Source organism: Manis pentadactyla, chromosome 1, assembly GCF_030020395.1.
Source record: "Manis pentadactyla isolate mManPen7 chromosome 1, mManPen7.hap1, whole genome shotgun sequence".
Lineage (NCBI taxonomy): Eukaryota > Metazoa > Chordata > Mammalia > Pholidota > Manidae > Manis > Manis pentadactyla.
In genome coordinates, this window is record NC_080019.1 from 190832068 (window position 1) to 190853030 (window position 20963).

At 47.0% G+C, this 20963-nt stretch overlaps 1 protein-coding gene across 5 annotated transcripts in view; it reads right to left on the minus strand.

Annotated features, from left to right (window-relative positions):
- The window catches only part of ERG (ETS transcription factor ERG), a 242985-nt gene that overhangs the window by 170763 nt on the left and 51259 nt on the right, over positions 1-20963 (minus strand). For all 5 annotated transcript variants that reach the window (XM_057504584.1, XM_036899232.2, XM_057504591.1 and 2 more), the window contains exons 2-3: positions 7490-7591; positions 1302-1389 (exon numbers count right to left, since the gene is read on the minus strand). In XM_057504584.1, coding sequence (XP_057360567.1) covers positions 1302-1340 — 39 coding nt within the window. In that variant the 5' untranslated portion in view covers positions 1341-1389; positions 7490-7591. The remainder of the gene's footprint in view (positions 1-1301; positions 1390-7489; positions 7592-20963) is intronic.

Here is a 20963-nt window from a genome sequence, read left to right on the forward strand (position 1 = left end):
TATCACATCCACAAGAAGTTTTCCCACCAGCATTTCTGCAGACACACTGCCACACCCCAATAAAATATCACACAGACAGGAAATTAGAGGGTCCCCCAAAGGATCTGCTCCTCTCTGTCCCTGAATGAAATTCAGAATCCTCAATGCTGACGGTCCCCGTTTCTGAAACTTCAGAAGCACCCACAAAGCTCAAAAAATGCATTTAAACTCTTATTACTTCGAATTCCATTTTCAAAGAAATCACATGTGTATAAATGTGGGTTGTGCATCCTGTGTAACCCTGCCAAGTACATTGCTTTTAAGATGTGTGGGTGATCCTGAAGGGCATTTTATATTTTTGTCCAACCAAAAGGTAAATTTTTCAAAAACATGAACATTCCTTTCAATTGCAAGCCATTTCCCACTCTCAATAAATGTTTTAGGCAAAGAATAAAAATTAGTAAAACCTACCAGGCCACTTGGGGAAAACAGATTTATATGGGGAAAATGAGGAACTGGCATTGCAGTGAATGACCTGGCAGTGTAGACAGCAGAACTAAAGAGTACAGGTGTAGACAGCCTATCTGGGTAATGTAGCTCCAGCCCCAACTTCCTCCCTGGGGCTACACCTGCATATACAGGTAGCCCTGGAAAAAACGGCCTGCTTCCTCTCCCAGACTGGTCTTGACACTAGTCTCCCGGCCTTAATCTCTTACCCTCAGGAGCCGTCGGGAGGGGCTGTCAGAGAGCAGTCGGGTAGGTGTGACCTGACTTGCTGCTGGAGTGTTGGCATGCCCAGATAAAACTATGTCTGAGCATTGACAATGCCAGCATTTGCCCTCTAGTGTCTTCCTAGTTAGAAGAATATGTATGTGGTTTTATACGTTAACTTAGGGGTCAGTCATCTCATTCCAAACAAGGGCCAGATAGTAAATATTTTCGGCTTTGTGGGCCATGTGGGCCTTGTTGTAGCCACTTAGCTCTGCCAGGCCCGCGTGCAAGCAGGCACAGACGGTATGTAAATGAGCGAGCACGCCTGCGTCCCAGTAAACCTCTCTTTATGGACAATGAATCTAAATTTCATATAAATTACACGTGTTATGAAATATTATTCTTTCGATTTTTTTTCAACCATTTAAAAATGTGAAAACCATTTTCTAAGCTCATGTGCTATAACAAAAAAAACAAAAACAGGTGGTGGGCCAGATTTGGCACACGGCCGTGGTTGGCTGATGCCCGCATTAGCTGACACGTGGGCAGGCATCCATGAAAGTCCAGCCAAGGAGGAAGGCAGGGCAGCTTCCGGGCCACATGGAACCTACCTTGATATGAGCTGCTGGGTCTGGGACAGTCTGAATCATGTCCTTTAGTAAGCCTGCTCGCTCACCATCCGTTCACAGCGTGAGACAGCTAGGAGACAAAAGGGGCAACATAAACATAACAAACACATTTCTGCATTTTATTTTTCCCTGAGGGCTGAACCCAAGCCCCAATGGCAAAAGAATCACAGCTTTACATTTGAACATGTTTGTCCACAAGCATCCTACAGGTATGTATAGCCAATGAAGTGACTAGAGGATCAGCTTCTCTTCTGTTTGGAACTACCACTTACTTTGGGTCCCAATAAAACCTCAAACAAACCATGTCACATGCAATTCATACATGTCATTTCACATAGGCAGTATCTAGGAGGGGTCATTTAAAGGAAGAAATGAGACAGAAATACGGGACATTTTCTGTTACACTGACAGAGTTGGACTTCTGAAGTTCCACCAAACTGAGTTCCCACGACCCACACATCTTATTCAGCTTTATAAAAAGCACAGCTACCATTCACTGAGTGCTTAAGTGGCAGCCCCTCGGCTAAGGGATCCACAAGCATTTTCTCATTTAATCCTGACCAGCACTGACAGACAGCTGTCCCTCCCACTATCCAGTTGGGGACATGAGGACCTAGGGAGGTCACTAATTTGCCCAGGAGCACATGATTAATAAGCAACAGAGACAGGACTCAAGTCAGCGTGGCCCAACTCCGAAGTCCCTAAGAAATTTTGGATTGATGTAATAGGTTTTGCAGTATATTTTGAAGATACTCCAATTCATTTTTTAATATAAATTTTTTGCATTAAATTTAAAGATGTCCATACTCTAGGGATAAACCCTTCATCCAACATATTCCTTTAGTCAGACTATAAACCAGTTCTCATGCCCTAGGCAGCACAGCAATGCAGCAGAGGGCTGAGGTGGGTACCGGCTACAGCCAGCATGACATGCCAAGCCTGCGAGGGAGCCATTCTGGACGTTCCAGAACAGCCATCTCTCCACACCTTTTGTCATTTGACTTTGTGGTTCTGCTCCCTAAAGGAGTAGAGTTTGCTTCATCAACCCTTGTTTCTGGGCTGCCCATGTGACTTGCTTTAGCCAACAGAATGCTGCAGGACAGCAGGCCAGTTCCTAGCTGAAGTCCCAAGAGGCATGAACAATTTCCACTTCCAACTTCCCAACCAGGGGAACATGCCTGGGCTCCATGCGGAGGATGCAGGGCATGTGGAACAAGGCCAAGTCATCTCATCTTCCCAGCCAAGGCCACTCTGCCCTTCTATAGACGACCAAACCCCAGGATGCAAAGCCAAAGCCAGTCTGAATGGCCAGCCTACACGTTCATAAGCTAAGTGTTTCTTGTTTTGAATCACTGAGATTTGACGTAAAGTGTTACACAGCATTTTTGTGACAGTAAATTACTATTATACACAGTATGTCCTGAATAACCAGGTTATCAAGATTGCTCTTAAAACATTTCCAGCTAGAGAGATAAAAGGGAATGCACTTCATCCAAACTCACAAAAGCAACTATTTCCAACCAGCTAAGAGATACAATATCAAACCCCAGTCCTACCCTTGAGTTTGGAAATTAAAGAGTAACCAGAAACCTCTAGAAGATTCTGTGAGATTCTTCCCAGGAGCAGCTGAATTCTCCCTTCCCATGTTGGGACACTGCCAGCTTTCTGGGGGTTCCAAATATAATGCAATGGAATCAACATTCTGAATATCCAAGACCAGAGGAAACATCATAGAAGTCAGAGGAGCCATTCAGTCTGAAACCAACCAAAACATAAACCTAATAAACAACTGTTTACGTGTCCTGTCTTTTATAGGGAAGTTCTGGGTACTTTAATGCATCAGAGAGGACACAGCTGAGAAGGGAACTCCAGATGCAACACAGTCCCACCGCTGCAAGGACGGAGATGGGGCAACAATCCATACAGACACCAAGAGGTCAGTCCTGAGAGCAGGCAGCCAGGGACAGTGCCAAATAAGGGACATGGGGATCTCCTAGAGGAAGGAGAGCTGACTCACACGTAGAGCCAAGGAGGTGCCTCCCAGGAGCCCAGAACAAGAGGCATGAAGAGTGGCAGGAAGGCAGGGAAGCAGAGAACAAAAATTCCTCCCAGCCCTCCCCTATTAGGGAGCCAGGATCATCATCAACAAAAGGGATTTACTAACCATTCCGTGTGAATGGCCACCATCCTGCAAACCAGATCAGCTAAAAAGCAATGCACCTAAGGACCAGGAGATGGAAAGTTCTGCCACCTTCCCCCTGCCTTGCCCCTCCACAAACATCATCAACTGTTTTTGCAGTCATTTATATGTTTGTTCTTTTTTGCCATTTGGGAGGTCTTTCACGGATTTTTTAAGAGCAGTTCTAATTTACTTTTGTGTTTCTAATAATCATTCCTCAAATATTTAGTTGACAATAATGTGATGGTTCTAGTGACAGTGGGAGACTTTTTATTTTCTATTTTACCTGCCTGTGAACCCTTGAATCCATGTTATCTAAAAACTCTTTCCTTGACATTTGTTTCTTGCAATAAATTCATCTGATAATATATGTTTATGATTTTGTGTTTCATGGTCCAGCATTATTTTATTCTTGGATGTCTTGAAAAATAAAATACATTGACATTGAACAGAACTCTACTTGTCTCCCTTCTTCATTCCTGGTTTTAAAATACCAGTGACTTACTTAACAGAAATAAACATTTGATGTGGGTCACTCTCACTGTAATTGTATAAGGTGTAGACTGGAACCCAATGCCAAAAGGAAAATAAGCATTTTGTAATTGGGGAGGCAATATTGCAAAATGGTTAAGAGAAGACTTGAATATTTGCAGGGCTGGGGCAAGAACAGAAATGGAGGCTCCCTACCCCTCTTTCCTTCCCAGCCCCAGTCCTGCCTTGTGTGCAAGGGGCACCTCAGTCCACATGGTCATGCTCCATCCAACAGCCGCCCTGCTGGCCATCCCTGAGGCCTAGGAAAACACACAAAGGCTCTGTCCAAGGAGGTGGACTCCAGGAAAGAGGCCTCTGCAGGCCCCAAAGATGCCCAGGCCAGTCTGGGCAGGAGCTCTGGGTTCCCAGGCACCGCAGGTGTGGTGTGGGGTGCAGGATGCGTGCAGCAGGGTAGAGCAGGGGGGCCCTAGAAGGTGTGGAGGCAGGGCTGTCATGCAGGGGCACTGCTGGATCTGAGCAGAGGCCCAGGGTCAGATGTAGGAAGGAAACCAGACTTGATTTTCCTCCAGAGAAACCTAGAAAAGGTGACTTTACCCTCGAGGTGCCTTGTTACACATCTGTAAAATGGGGGTAGCATTCCTGTACTACAATACAAAAGATATTTGGTCTTTGTCCCTAGGGCCAGGCACAGAGCTCCTAAAACCCTGGGAATTTCCTTTGACACAGGTGACAGGAGCGTCTTGTTCTAATGAAGTGACTCTGGGCAGGCCCTGGATAGTTTCAAGACCATCTCAGAAAGACCAAGACTTGATTAGAAGCCTGGAACTTCCGGTCCCACCCCCATCCTCTGGGGAGGGGAAAAGGGCTGGAGGTAGGTGAATTAGTATCCATCATGCCTATGTGATAAACCTCCACAGAAACCCCTGAACAGCAGGGTCCAGGGAGCTTCCAAGTTGGTGAGCACATCCATGTGCCAGGAGAGGGGAGGCCTCAGCTCTGTGGGACAGACGCTCCTGCACTCAGAGCCCTGCGAACCTCTTGTCTCTGGCTGTCCATTTGTATCCTTTACAACAAACTGGAGCAATAGTGCATTTAGCATTTTGCTGAGTTCCATGAGTCCTTGTAGCCAATTACTGAATTGTGAGACCCCCTCATCTCTGTAGCCAAGCTGGAGAGAAGGGAGGGAACCCTGGGGACCTGATACTTTTGACAGGCATCTTAAGTGGGGGGAGCAGCCTTGGTCTGAGCCCTTAACCTGACTCTGGGTAGTGTCAGAACTGAACTAAACTGTAGGATACGCAGTTGGTGTTAGACAGGTGGAAAACTGGTTGCTGGTGTTGGAAAAGACACCACATATGTGATGTCAGGAGGGAAAAATCCCTCAATTACCTACCTCCACACTGACAGTCAGTGGTTCACACAGGTGTGAATGTGGGTTCTGACAAGTATCTTTTCCACCTGAGGGGTACCTGAGTCACACCACTGTTTGCCTCTCTCCCCGTGGACATCAGTGAGACTTCTGCAAAGACTCAACTGAATTATGCCTGAGAAATCTCTCACAATGGGAGGCAGATAATAAGTGATGATCCTTATTAACATGAAAGCAAAAATATTGATACTCTATATAATATTGCAACTTGGAGAAAAATAAATAAATTGCAAGTTTTCATAAGGACCCTTTGTCAATTGACTAAACACATCCTCAATTTAAAAAACTGAATTTTTAACTTTAAGCTAACTGGTCATTGAGTAAAAACATTTTAGGAAAAAACGGCTCTTAGCAAACTCATGATAATGAATCTGTCACTGGATGAGCCGGTCGTTGGGCATACTTGTTCCAGATGACTGCGTGTTAGGCATGTGGTCTTTTACCAGCCACACTTATGGTAAGAACTGCACAGGTCTGATTCCTGCCATGTGCACAGGCACCCTCCCAGGACAGTGGTCTCCTAAGAGAAGCGGGAGGTGGGGGAGGCGTGTGAGACCCCCACCCAGGGCCCCTGATTTTAGGAGGCACTCCAGCTCCAGCTCCTGCAGGAGCAGGGTCTGCACCTGAGAGCGGGCGCCTCCTTAAACGGTGTGCCGTGCATGTCTGATCCTAGTCCCAGCCCTGGTGCCGGCACCCCAGAGAGAGATCAGTGGGAGGTGGAAGTGTGAGAAACCAAATGTACTTCTACATCTAAAACGAAGAAATTGAACTTCTTCAGTAGGATATGGCATATCTTTCCAAGTGAATTCAGATCCCTATTGTAAACTGTTCAAAAGCATCATTCGCCTCATATGGTGGAGTCCTAACCCTCAGCAAACTCCGAATGTGAGCCTGGAGACAGGGTCTTCACAGAGGTGATCAACTAAAATGAGGTCACTACGGTGGTCCTAATACAATATAACTGGTGCCCTTATGAGAAAGGAAGACTTGGATACGGAGACGCACTCTGAGTGAGGACAGCGTGAGGACACAGGCAGGAAACGGAATCTCCGAGCCCAGGAGAGCGGCCTGGGCAGATTCCCCCTCACAGCCCTTGGGAGGGACCTGCCCTGACCACACCTTGGTCCAGACTTCCAGCCTCCAGAACCGCGAGCCGGTGATGTCCTGCTGTCTAAGCCCAGGGCGTGGGACTGTGTCACAGCCACCCTGGCAAACGGATGCGCCTTCATTAAGGGACTTGCTGGAATACTGTAACTGCAGACTAGACTCCCTGCTGGGGCCTGGGCCTCAGGAGCTACACCCAGTGTCAACTGCGCCGTTTCCCACCAGGCGCCAACTGCGTTCAAGGACCACCCAGGCACCCTTATCATCGTCCCATCTTCTAATCACTCCTGGATTAATTTTGGCAAAGGAGAGACTCTTCTTAAATTCCATGGTCTAAATAAGTGTTATATGGGCCCCACCCTTCTCTTCCCATCCCTGGAGTGCTTTTCTGGGAGAATCCTGACAGCCTGAGGAACCAAGGGGCATGTTTTGTAAATAAACTGCTAAAACCCTCTGCCTTTCTGTTTTTCCTTTTTGCATAGTTAATGAAGGCAGAGACTCATCCCCTCTGCATGCCCCTTGAAGTGAAGTTTCAATGGAGTTCAGGTAAAATGACTATAAAATAACTACAAACCAAATTCAGTAATATGACAAAAATGTAAGTAGCTTAAAAGCACAGGTGTGTAGATACTACCCGCTGCCCTCTGGGTCTTCTGGAGAGAGCAGAAGGCAGCAGAGGGCAGTGGGCACAGGAGTCGTGATGATTACAGGACTGACAAAGCAGTGATTTAAACTTCTCTATAGTGTCGGGGGGCAGGCTGGGAGGCACTGGGCAAGCAGCATCTTAATTGGGAGGGAAAACCATGCAACTGACATAATCCCTCAACGTACACCAGAGGGTCCAAGGACAGGTCTGGTAGGTTTGGGGCCACAGGTACCAAATACAAAAGCTACCAAACATTTACATATTTGCATTTTTTAAAAATTCTCAATGAGGAGGGTAGGATCTTGTGGGGTTTCTGTTACCTTTAACTGCCCTTGGCTGCACCACCTCTTTTCTCTGTGAGTCATTTGTCCTGTCTTTGGTCAACACAGCTTTTCTGGAGTCTTCGAAGACATTGGAACAACCTGAAAGAGAATTTAGATATATTAAACCTTCTTTCTTTCCCCCAAATATTAATACCACGGGCCAACTGTACATTTAGTAACAAAACCTATTTCTTAAACAATATTTTAAAATATCCCAAAAGGGAAATGCACTTCGAATCCTTCCCTTTCAGCAAACGGGCAGGAGGAGGCGGCCTTCCTCCGAAGGAAGCTCAACAATGTGAAGCACAAATGAGGAACAGAGTAAGCCTGAGCCGGAGCTGGCATCTGAGGCACACATATACTTTTGCAAAGAAAATATTTTGAAAATGTTTTCCTTTCCTTACAACCCCCAGCGTTAGTAATAATGGTTTCCCCAGATTGTTCTTTTAACACTTGTCTCTGCTCAAAACAGAGCAATAGGGTTTATTCCACATCCTGAGAACTGCAATTCAGCAATTGTTTTAGTCCCTGGAAACAACCCTTTTAATTTGGAGATGCTAGAAGGGGTTTTTAAAGATTAGAACACTGCCAAATGAAGGGTAAAAGAAAGAGGGGGGTGGGGGAGGGGAGAGAGAGACAGAAAGAGAGAAAAGAAAGAAAGAAAAGACAGACAGACAGAAAGATCCTTTTGGGAAGGGAAGGAAAGGAAAAGAAAAAGAAAGGGAGGAAGGAAGGAAGAAAAATCTTTTTAGAATATACCCATCGGCACAGCTTTAAAATCCAATCTTTTTGTTGTTGTTGAAGATACAGGAATTTCTGTGCTTGTGCAACTTTCCAAGTAAAATATACAATCCCAAAATATGACATTTAATAGAATCTTCACAACATGACAAGTTGCAAATGGCAACTGTTTCCGTTGAAAATATTTTCAAGTTAGAAAACTGCCTTAAGTATTGCCTCAAAACCAATATTTGCAACGGACAATATTATTTATAAAGGATTCCACAGGCCAGCTGACCCTCCCTCTGCACTCGAGAGGCCCTGGCCAACCCCACCGGAAGCCTTGGGGCCTGTGCGCCAAGACACGTAATCGTAGTCACCCTGCTGGCCTAGCAAAGTGTTTGTTGTGCTATGGAAAATATAAATTCTTAGGAAAAAAATAAGGATAAGTTTTGACCACACTTAAATATGATTTCAAAACTGTAAAAAGAAAACAAATAGATGAAAGAGAAACAGGAGGGAAGGTAGAAAGCAGAGGACAAGCAGAAGGAAGCCCACAAATTCACCAGCAAAGTGGCCCTGGGTTTCCAATATGAGTTACAGGGACTCTTATTTTCTTCTTTATAATTCTGCATATTTTTCTAATTTCCAAAACCAAAAATATTCATCTTGACAACCAGAAACAAACTAAGCAATTACCATCTTACTTATAATCCTACATGCATTTTCAAAGCATTTCCCTGACAGTGATGTATGTCTTCTACCATCCAGCCTTTCAGAGCAAAGCTGACCTCCCGTCTGCAGGGACAGGATGTCCAGTGGCAAATGGGACGGTGACGGCACATTAGTCGTACAGACCTTGTGTGAATGAGGGTGTTTCCAAATTATTTTTTGTCTAAATCCAAAAAGCAATATTGATTATCACTTGGTTAAACGCTTTCCATGGACAAGTGGTTAAACTAGCATTTAGTTTCCAATTGCTGGCAAGGGGAATGAGTTTTAAAAGCATGGGCTAAGCTTTCCTATACTACATCATCCTATCGTACATTTTTGTGCCAAACTTTGACTATGCCGAAAGAATAACTTGATTGATGACTGAACACTGTTGGACGTGATTTAAAGACCAGCCCAGAGAAGATTCTATTAAATATGTGCAATGGGTATTTTTGAATTAGCATTATGGTGTTATTAATGTTTCATTTATCTGACAAGATAAATTATCTATAACACAACTGAGACCCCACAAAGGATCAAAGAAGATGTCACCAAGTGCAGGTGGAGAAGCTTTGCCAGAGAAAGGCACGCTACCAGCCTCATGAGGCAACAGCTGGCCCAAAGTAAAAAGGCAGAGAATTATGCAAACGAGACTCAAGAACTCAAAAGAGACAGCCATTTGGGAACTCTGGAATGAGAGCAAACTGCTCAACCCACGCCAATAGCCCCTGGTCCTGCAGAAAACAAAGACAGAGGAACACGTGGCCCATGTGAGGACCCCCAACTCTGCCATGGTTGGGACCCTCGATTCAGTAAGGCTCCATATTCTGCACAGTGAGAGGCAAAGATTTCATGTGATCAATAAAAGTTCTCACTGGAAATGGTTAAAGCCAAACATATCTGGCACCTGAAGGGCGAGCTCAGTTTGGCAAGGCAGCCTCGGTGCAGAAAGACACCTGGGCTTCAAGCCCCAGGTTGTGCTGTGCCTCCAGCAGCCAGGAAGCTGCTCTCGGCCTCATTGTGCCAGTCTGCAAGCTGTGGGCAAGAAAGGCCGGCAAGGCCAATGAGCTGGTGTTTGTGACAGTGACCAGTGGACAGAGGCAGGGCATCGTTATGCTCAGGGATGTGTGACGCCCCATTCCCCAGAAACTGTACAAGGAGCCACCACCCACACGTGGATTTTTCTGGCCACCTTGTGTCAACAAAAGCAAATACTTCATAAAAGAGGTCAACTACTGGGAAGATAGAAAATTAGATGTCCAGAAGGGTTGCCTCCATGGCAGGAAACAGCCTGGAACTTGGGTGAAGAGCAGCCAACTTTCATGAGGAGCCTCCGTTCCCGCAAGGGACAGACAGAGGGGATCCGGGGACAGTGAGGCCATTGGCATCCCCACGGTCATGGTGAACAAAGACACAGAGGAGCCAGTCTATTCATTTTTAACCTCCTATAGGCAGCAAAGACAACAGGCAACTGACTTCCCCTTCTCCCTTACAGAAGGAACCCCAATTTTGTTTGGGTGTGTAGCCCACACACCCAACATGCCTCGGGGCAGGTGGATCTTGCCCCAACCTAAGGGGTAAATCCTACTGCTGAACACCCCTTCCTTGTGCCACTAAATGGGCTGTAATTCTGGTCAACTCAACACTGGCGGAAGTGAGCTAGAGGACTTTTGAGAAAAAGTCCCTTGGATGACAAAAATGGTCATCGATATTATCTTGTCTGTGTGACACTTGGAACTGTGACAGCCATCTCAGGTCTGTGAGAGGCAGTAGCCTGAGGATGAAACCAATATGCTGTGGATATCTGGGAACAAATGAAGGAAATCCTCCAGGTTTCTACCTTGGATGGGGAAGAGCAGAATTAACCAATGCTGAAGGCACAAAGCAGCCAACACACCAGCATATCTGCATTCAAATCTGTCACTTTCAGCTCTTTTACCATCCGTATCCAGCTCAGACAGACATGCTGATTATGCTCTTCAGTTCTAATTTAAAAATAAAACGACCTGCTGGAAATTAGCTCAGCCAGCAGCCCTTGCTTCCACTATATTGAAGGCTTAAGAAACATAACAATTAGCAAGATACATGACCTCTGTCAATCTCCTCAATCTTGTACTGAGTGCCCAGCACTGGATAGGACATGCCCTTAATAAACAAAGGGTTTGATGGGGGATTATACTTCTAGTGAAGGACTGATTGGAGGTAGAAAGTGGTAAGGTTACTAAGAGAGGTACATAGAGGCAGCAATCCCTCCAGCACCATGGAACGGCAATGCCTCTTCAGGGGGTGAGTTAGTACATGGAGGGCACTTGGTATTCAAAGGCAGGAATGAGAGGAGAGCGTGCAAAGTAGAGGCGACAGAGGAGCAAAGGTATGAAGGTGAAAGAGTGCACTTGGGAGAGGCATGCTATAGGGAGACTGTCTTCCATCTTTATGTTCACACAGGATACCAAGTGTGAGCTCAGAAATGTTGAGAGACTTATCTACCTAAGAAGCTCCACTGGTATGTTTCCATCCATAATCTAAGTTCAACCTACCCTTCAAATCCATCCATCCATCATCCATCTATCTATGCACCCATCCATCCATGCATTCATCCATCATCCATTACCATCCACCCAACATGCAACTGACAGAGTCCCCTCCATGTGCCAATTGTTGAGCTAAGCACTAATCAGGAGTGGGCTTTATCCGTGAGTTCAGAGTCTAGTGGGAGAGACAGAGTTATAAGCAAAGAACCACACATACCACTCCCCCATTGCCTTGTCTGATCCCTAGCTGCAGAGTAACTTCCATGAAGGAGTTGCTCAGGCAGAATATGATTGAGGACAGCACCTGAACTATTTGTGAGACTGAAGGAGAAAAATAAAATAGCCAAGAACACAGGGAAGAGGAGTCAGAGAATTAGGAGGAAGCTAAAAACAATCCACATCATGGAAGCCAAGAAAGGACATTCAGTAAGATGGAAATGGCCCACAGATTCCAATCTGCAGAGATAAATGAGCATGAGAAATTCGTTTAACCAACCACGCATACTGAAAACAGACACTGGATCTCATAAGTCAAAAGCTCGTGGTGGTGGCGGCTCACAACGTTGGCTGCAGAATGTTTCCAAACAGTTCAGCAGTGCGTGGTTGAGAGGACACATGAAAGTCAACACAGGCTATTTGTGAAAGGAGTTGAGCAGCAAAAAGAGAGTAGTTCAAGGAAAAAGCACTAAAGCATTCAGCCACCAACATTCGTTGCATGCCTACTGTGTTTCAGAAATTGCTGGAAGCTAGGGATGCAAAAGGGCACAAGACTCAGTCATGAAGTCAAGAAGCTTACAATCCAATTAGAAGGTTTAGCTTGTTTGTTTGTTAACGGTGAGAAAAGCAGGTATGTGTACAGGCAGGATAGAGGGAACTGGTGGAGTGGCAGACACAGAGATCACAGATACAAAGGAGCCAGGGATGGTCCAGTCTGGAAGAGACAGAGCAAGGGTGTGTCCCCATGGCACATTCGTGGGGATCAGGTCTGGCAGGTGGGTGGGACCCCGCGGCCGCAGCAGAAGTGGTATGCCACTAGATGCTCCACCACCAGCAATCCAAGGGAAAACTGACCTGCAGCATTTGGCAATTTCTGTGGAGTACCTGTTTCCATGATGGCCAATATTAAGGAACCAGCTGGAGCCCCTGAACGCAGAGGGACAGAGACGCACGCAGTCGCTCCAGCAAGCCTGCAGGGGCTCACCCAGCACACCTGTGCTCCAGAAGCCAGAGGCAAAGGGCCCTGAAACTCTTGTGAAGGAAAAGGGTGATGGCCGTGAGGATCTGTGGGCCCGACCAGCAGCTGCCCTCGAGGAGCTAAGTCCCTGGGACAGGTCACTGTACGTCTGGCAAGAGGGAAGCCGGGGCAAAATACCTCTAAAAACCGATATCAGTCAAAGGGAGAAATAAAGTTTAAAACCCATTTATTGCTCACAAACTGCAGTCCAGGGCCGTCTCTCTCCTCTGCTCCTGAAGAAGCCAGCAGGCAGGCCAGCCGCTCCCCTTATACTCTCAGGTTCAGATATGCCCTCAGTTGCCTAGGTAATTAGCCATTGACATGGAGATGAACTTCTCTCCACCCCTGAGGATATGCAAATGCACTAAAGCCAGGCGAGATATTCTGGAAATGTTACAGTTCTATCCACAGTCACTTCTGGGGGGCCCGAGACGAGGGAGACGGAGTTCAAAACCTGGGAAAATATGGGAAGACAGGTGCTCTGAAATTGCTTCATAGAAGCTCTTCTGCTTCCTGAACGTGGTTAGTGGTCCCAAACATGCGTCATTAATCGTTATCTCCCTTCAGACTGACAAGGTTGGTGTGTGTGCGGGTGGCGGTATCCACTTTTAATTCACTATGCTGCGTTATCTGCTGTGACTTGTAGCTCGGGAGGCAATTCTTGGGATCTTACAGAATCACGCGGAGGGTCTCCTTTTGCTCCGTCATAGAGATGCTGCAAAAATAAACAAGAGCAGTTTTGCCAGAAGAAAATGGTGAGGGTGGAAGAAAATGCATCATGTCTGAGCCGTGGAAATTGCCAAGATGTCCACTTCTTACCAGGTTTGTTTGGCTGTTGCTTGGTTTCATTTCACTTCGTTTTTTGGGGTCAGTCTTTTGCCATTCACAACACTAAATCAACCTCTGTCCGCAGTGCTGCTTCCCCGTTCTTTTTCCGTGGAGAGAGCAAAATGCAGGAACGCTGAACAGGAAGGCGCCTGCTGACTTGTAAAGCCCCTGTTGCTCTTGGAGGAAGTAACAGTCAGGGTCTTTCTCTCCCTCCCAGCCTGTCATTTGCACGTGAAAGGACCAGGCTACAGTCAGAGTGCAAGGTGTGGCTGCCCGCTTCCCCCAGGACAAAATAAGACAGCTAGGAGGCCCCTCGGGATCTGACTCCAGGTCCCCAGTAAAAATGAGACATTTGAAGGAAAACAGGCTGCATTTGAAAGGCAGGTGACATCAAGAAAGTGAAAACAACTATAAATACCACTTCTCTCCCGTTTACACTGAGCCTTCTGTTAAGGGAAACACATTTACCAGAGATTCTTTTTTTCCCCTAAATTCAACTGGAAAACATAAATATTTAGTCATTTCATAATAGCAGACAACTGACAAACAGGCCACACATTAAAGGAACATGATGTACTTCTAAGAAAGTTCATCAAACAAAATCTATCTTTGAGAACAGAATCCCCAAATCTGTTTTAGAAGAAAATTTGACCCTCATGACGAATTGCCTTGATAAAATCACAAATCTTAAAGATGGCAAATGCATCAATCCCATCTTCACAAACCATGAGGTCTGTTTCAGAGTTTTAAATTAACAACACCGGGCACAAAAAAATTAAAACACTGTCAATAATACATACTTGCTTTAGAGGTTGTCTATAGAAATAACTGCCAGTTAAACTGATCCATATTGTATCAACATCTCAATATTATAAATAAGAAATGCAAAAGTCCTGAGTCACAAGATGATCCATCAGAGAACCAAAATGACTGCAATTTACATTAATAGAGTTCAGGGGCCCAAAAAACATCACAGATTATCATTTTTAGGTGAAATCCTTCTACCAGCACCACACTGATACTTGTAGGAGGCACATGTATTGATTTGGACTGGAGACAGGGCAAGGGTAGAGGCTTTCCTAAGAAAAGTTAACCAGCCTAAAGGCAGAAAGGAGAAAGAGGAAAAATACTGAGATTCTAATGATGGAGTAATTCTCTACAGTATCTGCCAATATTGCTTTGCTGTTTAAAAAAAAAAAAAGGAATTGACAGGTACTTACAGAATACCAACAGGGAAGGTCTCCTCATGTTCTTTAAGGGTGAGGAATGTCAAAGAGCCTCGGCCTCAGCGCGACAGCAGATCTGTGCTCTCTGCCTCTGCTAGGACGCTTGGCTCTCTGGTGATGCGTGTTTTAGCAGCAGGAGCGCTGAAACCGCTTTTCCATTTCCCCTGACTTTTGACCAGTTTAAGAGAATTACATAAAGATCACCTCATATGTACTAGATGCAATGTGGAAATAAAAAATTTAAATCCTCTTTCATATTTTAAATAGACATCGCGAGGCTTGCCGTAATGTCTTCCCTGGTACCGAGGATATGAGGTTTATAATGTGGCTCTGGCTTTGCAGCTACACACTCCACCTATACAGAATTCTCCATGACACCCATCATCAACGGGTCCTTCCCTAAGCATTAACTGACCGCCCCGTGCAAAGAGCTGTGTCCCGGGGATACACACAATGAAAACGTTCACGGTGTGTCTCTCGCTCCCAAAGAGCCTGCATGCCTTGCAGAAGAATAAGCTGGTTTTAGGATCTAGAGTAAGAGGCAATGTAGTGGCTCTGACGAGAGACACTGGACCAGCTCAGTGGAGAGGAAAAGGGAGCTTCAGCTTCAGATGTTGGATTTAAAACAGATCAAGGAAAAGAGGAAGAAGTTACACAAACATGAGAGAGGAGGGTAATCAAGGCAGGGGGAATGAGCAACACAGGCAGTCAAGTGTGATGTGGCTGCAGAAGACCTGGCATACAGGAGGCACAGTGCAGCCACCTCTGCATGTGAGGACTTAAGACAATATAGTAAAGGCTCTGTCTGCAGCATAACCATGCCTTTAGCATCTCTGCCATCTCCTGAGGTGGTCAAGGAGAGCTTCTCAAAGCAGGACAATCGCCTGGAAGAGAGGTTGTAGAGAGAAGCTGAACCAGTCTCTCAGGCTGATGTTGCAGAAAAGTGGAGCCAGGGGAGACCCCCGGCGGGCAGAAACAGTGGGCACACTGGCTGGGTCATGAAGGCGTGTGTGGGGCCCCGAGGGCTGGACCAAGACCATCAGCTCAGCCTAGAAGTACTGGCTCTGAAGTTTGACCTTACTCTGAAAATAGCAGCTGGAGACGTTTGAGTATCTGTGGAATGGAGTTTCCAAAGAGGGCCTGGGGAAGGTTCTCAAGGCAGCTGACTGCAGGAAGGAAAGGCGGCCCACAGGCTGCTGCCACAGTCCTGCCAGAGGGACGAGGACAGGGCCGTCCAGGGGGCCACAGGAAGTGGTGGAAATGCCAGGGCCCAGTGGCATGGGCCCAGAAGGTGACAGCAAGAGAGAAGGAGAGAAGGATGGAAAACAGGGCAAAGTAGGATGTTGGTGAAGAGGAGCAGTTCCGTGTCAGCCCCGAGAATGAGAAATTTCATCCTCAGGCCCCTGACCCATGAAGGAGTCAGAGTGAGCCAGCGCTCAGGGCTGTGTCTCCTCAGGGACTGTGCCTCGGACTCCTGGCGAGCAAAAGGGACCAGGCTGGCTCTGAGGCGGGCCGCACCCAGAGAAGAGCATAGGGTGTCCAGAGCTGGGGCCACCATCACCTCCACACACCTGCCTGTTAAGCCAACTGTCAGGGGAGTCTCCACCTGCTTGAAATTTCTTTGAGTTTTCAATTTGCAGCATTCACAAGGCACAATTCTAGGATTTATCCAGCTTTTTTTTCTTTTGCTGGGAACGGTGCTACTAGGCGCCCCATCTTTTCTTTGCTGGCCTCACCCTCTGAACTCTGACCAGGTTTTGCAATCCCAAGACTGGACCTTCTAGGCTGGCTTTCTCAAAGAAAGAACAATTCAAAGCTGAGATAACACCTTGACCTTTGTGTGAAAAGCAAATGCATAAGCCAGTTAACACAATTAAGTCAGTTGCTATATCTCTGGGTGACAGCGACAATCTTGTTCATCGATCCAAACCGCAGGGCCTTTAGGGCCACTCATGTTTATTAGAGAGAACCTGCAAGGTGACTATTACGATCCTTGTTTCTCTTGATGAAGAAACTGAGGCTTATGAAGATCACAGAGCTAGTAAGTGGACAAGCAGGGATTCGAGCGCAGGATTTAAACCCAGCCACTTTCTTCCATGAACCATGCTGTCTCCTGAATGGGGGGAAAAAATCACACACTGGTTCAGCAGCAGAGAAGACAAACAGGAGTCAAGCTTCCCCACAGCTTTCTGTGTGTCTGCTCCACTGCGGGGCCCTTTCCTGAGCTCCACGATCCTCTTTCACAGTTAAACCCCAAGAAAAAATGGGAGGACTTCCCAGAGACAGCAAAACAGGGCTACAAGTGGCCTGATTATTCAACAGAACTAATTTATCTATAGTCTCAAAGCCAAACATCCCCATGTACAGATACTTGCAAGCTAATCTTTGTTTCAGTGCCTCCAAGTTTCTCCAGAGAATCCCTTAGTTTACTGGATGTCTCTGAAATGTTACATTTTGGCAATCAATTCTCTGAATTCACTTCCAAAAATCTCGTCCTGCCAAAATGGCCTTCTTGAGAAGGTTCAGGAATGTAATTTCAGGCTGGGCTGGTAGTAGGTACCCTCCCAGCAGTGGCCCTAACACTGGTGTTTCAGACGTGGTATGGACAAACCCTGGGGAGACTCAGAAGCTACACCACTCACCCTCCACCCAACTGTGTCCATCTGCATTTACCAAAATGAAAGGCAGCCTCCCAGAACAAAAGCCTGGAGATCGGTGCAAAGGAAATCAGAACAGACACCAATTTATCAGGCCTGGGAGGAGAGCTTAGCTGCTCTAACATCACTGTCTTCTTTCTTCATCCTGTGACCACCACCAGCCTGCTCCTTGCTCTTAAGAAGTTTCCTCTGAAGCAGAGGACAAGCCGCAGTCACTCTCCTATTCACTACTTTCAATCTACATGGGACCTGTGGCCCAGAAAACATATTCCCACCACCCTCAGTGCAGAGGAGGATGTGTGCACCCAGGACAACCCTACCACTCCCTCTATCATCCCCCATTCATGTTTACAGCATCATGAGGGAGAGAAGGATGGCTGTGTGACCCTGGGCAACTTACTTAACCTCTCTTTGACTCCTTTAGCACATCTATAAAATAAATACAATAACCATGTCTGTCTTACAAATCTGTTGTGAAAATTAAATGAGCCAAGATATTGGAACACAACAAGCCCTCAGTAAATATTAACTACTTAATTAGTTGCTAAAATGGTTTCTGGAGAAGGTAAAACACAGTTTGGGAGCTTACTTGTGATCATTCAATACTGTGTTCCCTGGAATTGCATATCTCACTATTAGAGGTCCTATAAAGGTAAGTGTTTCTGGTGAGCATGAATCATGCCCCCACAGCAGTACAGGCAGGGCAGGAGATGAAACCCAGTCCTGTGGTGCACCTGTGCCAATTACCTGGTTCTGCAGGGCAGGTTCCTGGGGAAGTACAGGTTGACTTGGAGATAAGCATGCAGGCATTCAATAGGTATGCTCTTGGGAGGAAGCAGGACTGGGCAGGGGGAAGGGGAACTATGACCCAACCCTAACAAAGCCCTGGATGACCCCATGGGCATTCTGGAGCTGCGCGGACCCTTCAGAGCTGGGAGTTGAGAGCAACAGGCCAGGCCTTTAACCTTTGCTGGGTGGTTAACTCTGTGTGTCCACTTGGCTAGGCTCTGGAGTCCAGCTGTTCAGTCCAACACTAGTCTAGGTGTTGCTGCAATGGTGCTCTGTAGATGGGACTAACATCTATAATCAGGAGACTAAAATGAAGCAGATTACCCTCCCCAATATGGGTGGGCCTCATCCAATCAGTTGAAGGCTAAAAAGAAATGCCTAACATTTCTCAGGGTAGCAGATTCTGTCCCCCAGACTGTAACACAGAAACCCTGAGTGCCCAGCCTGCTGCCTTCCCAAAAATATCAGAAGCAAGACTGGACCATCATCTCTTGCCCAGGGAATCCAGTCTGCTAGCCCAGCCTACAGATTTCAGACTTGCCAGCCACCACACATGTGTGGGCCAATTCCTGAAAAAAATTTCATTGAAATAGATAGATGATGATATAGATACAGATACTAGATATAGCTATAGGTAGTGTTACAGATATAGATCAGACACAGACACAGATATCTACACCCCATATCTATATCCATCCTATTTCCCCAGAGCGCCTGCCACTCCTGTACTGATGAGTCCTGGGCTCCCATGACCCTGGGCAGGGTGATTGCCATCCGCTGGCGCCCCCGACGAGGGACGGCCACACTCCCAGCGTCTGGCGGAGTAAGTCCCCCCTTCCTGAGGGGTACCTAGGCAGCACATCCCAGATCCAACAGGTGCAGAGTAAATTACCAGAACTGCCAGGTAAAACTTAGAATAACAAAATCCCATAATGGAGAGTCAGGAGAGAACTTAGACATCATTCATCCGTGTGATATCGGCAAAATGGACAGCATCCATTGTTCACAGTGTGCTGAGGTGAATCTCAGCAGCCAGCGTCACGGGGGCTGCCCAAGCCACGACTTCCCACACAGCAAGGACGGCAGCCTGACCCTCCCCACCTACAGGAGGAGGGGGTCTTTCCAAAATCTGGGGGCTGATTTGTAGAGCTTGCTGATTTCCATGTGGCGTAAATACACCTCCATTTCCATCCACCAACAGGAGTTGGAAGAGAGGCACTCAGGGCTCTCCTGGGTCCCACGGGCCACACCGCGGGGGGAGTCCAAGGGGCTGGCCAGAGTGGGTCGGAGACCCAGCATTTCTTCAGGGAGACCACGGTCAGAAGGTTGTCAGCAGCAGACACCCAGGGGAGCATCAGCACACCACAGAAAGCTGTGGGGATGGCCCCCCAAGAGCCGCCAGGCACCCTCCGATGCCCACGGAGGAGCCAGCACAGGGGCCTCACCTTCATAAGCCCCCCTGCTGTCCTCTCCTGCCCCAGCTCCGAGGACCAGAGGCGGAGGTCAGTAGGGAAGGAGGAGGGGAAGAGCAAGCCCGGAGACAGAGCAGTTTCCCATTCAGAGACAGGCTCAAGATGCAAAGGATCTTCATAAATAGACTGAAAAATGGGCAGAAAAAGGACTTTCATTTATTAGACTTACCTGGACTTCTCAGTACTTGAAAATAGACTGTTTATTAGTATCTGGAAGTGATGGGGAAAGTCTGGCACCTGAGAAGCCTTAGAACAGGGCATGAAAAGTGTTTTAGACTTGAGCAGTGAGTCTGGGGCAAACCAAGTCGCATCCTGCCTTGCACCCTACGGAGTCCAGCTCATGTGAATGCAGAGCCACTGGCTTCTCACATGCAGGGTAGATGGTCACGGGAAACCCTCCAGCAAAACCAGGTACAAGCAGGCAGGTGTCAGGACCTATCAGGCCAAGGGTCAACAAAGCCCCCCTGGTCTCTGCAGGACGTGGGGAAACAAGAAGAGGAAAAACCAGGGAGCAGTGGGGCCAAAGTCAGGGACAAGGCCAAGACGTCTGCAAGAATGAGAAGCACCAGACAGGTAAACAACAAGAGGCAGAATGGCCTAGAGAGGGCCAGTGATCCAGGCTGGCACCAAACCCGCCCCACCCCCCACCTCACCCCACCTGCCTTTGGCTCAAAGATTTGGGGCTGCAAAGGTCAAGAGTGGAAACCCCTGGCCGGGAGACAGGCTGGGCACCAAGACAGAATCTGAAGTATTTGCCAGTAGGCCAGTGGCTGGAAGAAACATCCAGCTGTATAGAGATCGGAAAGTTCTCAGCTGACTGCCCATTTTCTCCCAAGGTAGAGTGGGTGAGACAGAAATTACTCCCCAGAGAACAGGTATGAGAACAGCTCCAGTGGAGTGTCACAGGGCAGCCGCCTGCTCCGCAGAAAGCAGCCCCCCAGAGTGCAATGAAGGGGCCCCAAAGGGACACTGGAGTGACCCCACCCCATGGCCACCCAGAGGGTGCCAGGACCAGAGGGCCTCATCAATTGTTATCTACTATTCCTCCCTCCTTGACATGAGTAAAGGGCGGGCAGGGGGAGCTTTTTTATTTGACCACAAAATGAAATACAAAGAAAGTTTAGTAAGGAGAAAATCACAGAACCAGTTGAAAGCAGAATTAAACAATTAAAGGATATTTATGGCTGAAATACACCAAGAGGTTTTTGTTTTAATTTTTTTGAACAACCAAGAACTACTATAAAGTGCCTTCTATAGCTAAGCCAATAATATGTCAATTTGAGACTTCAGGCAATTTCTA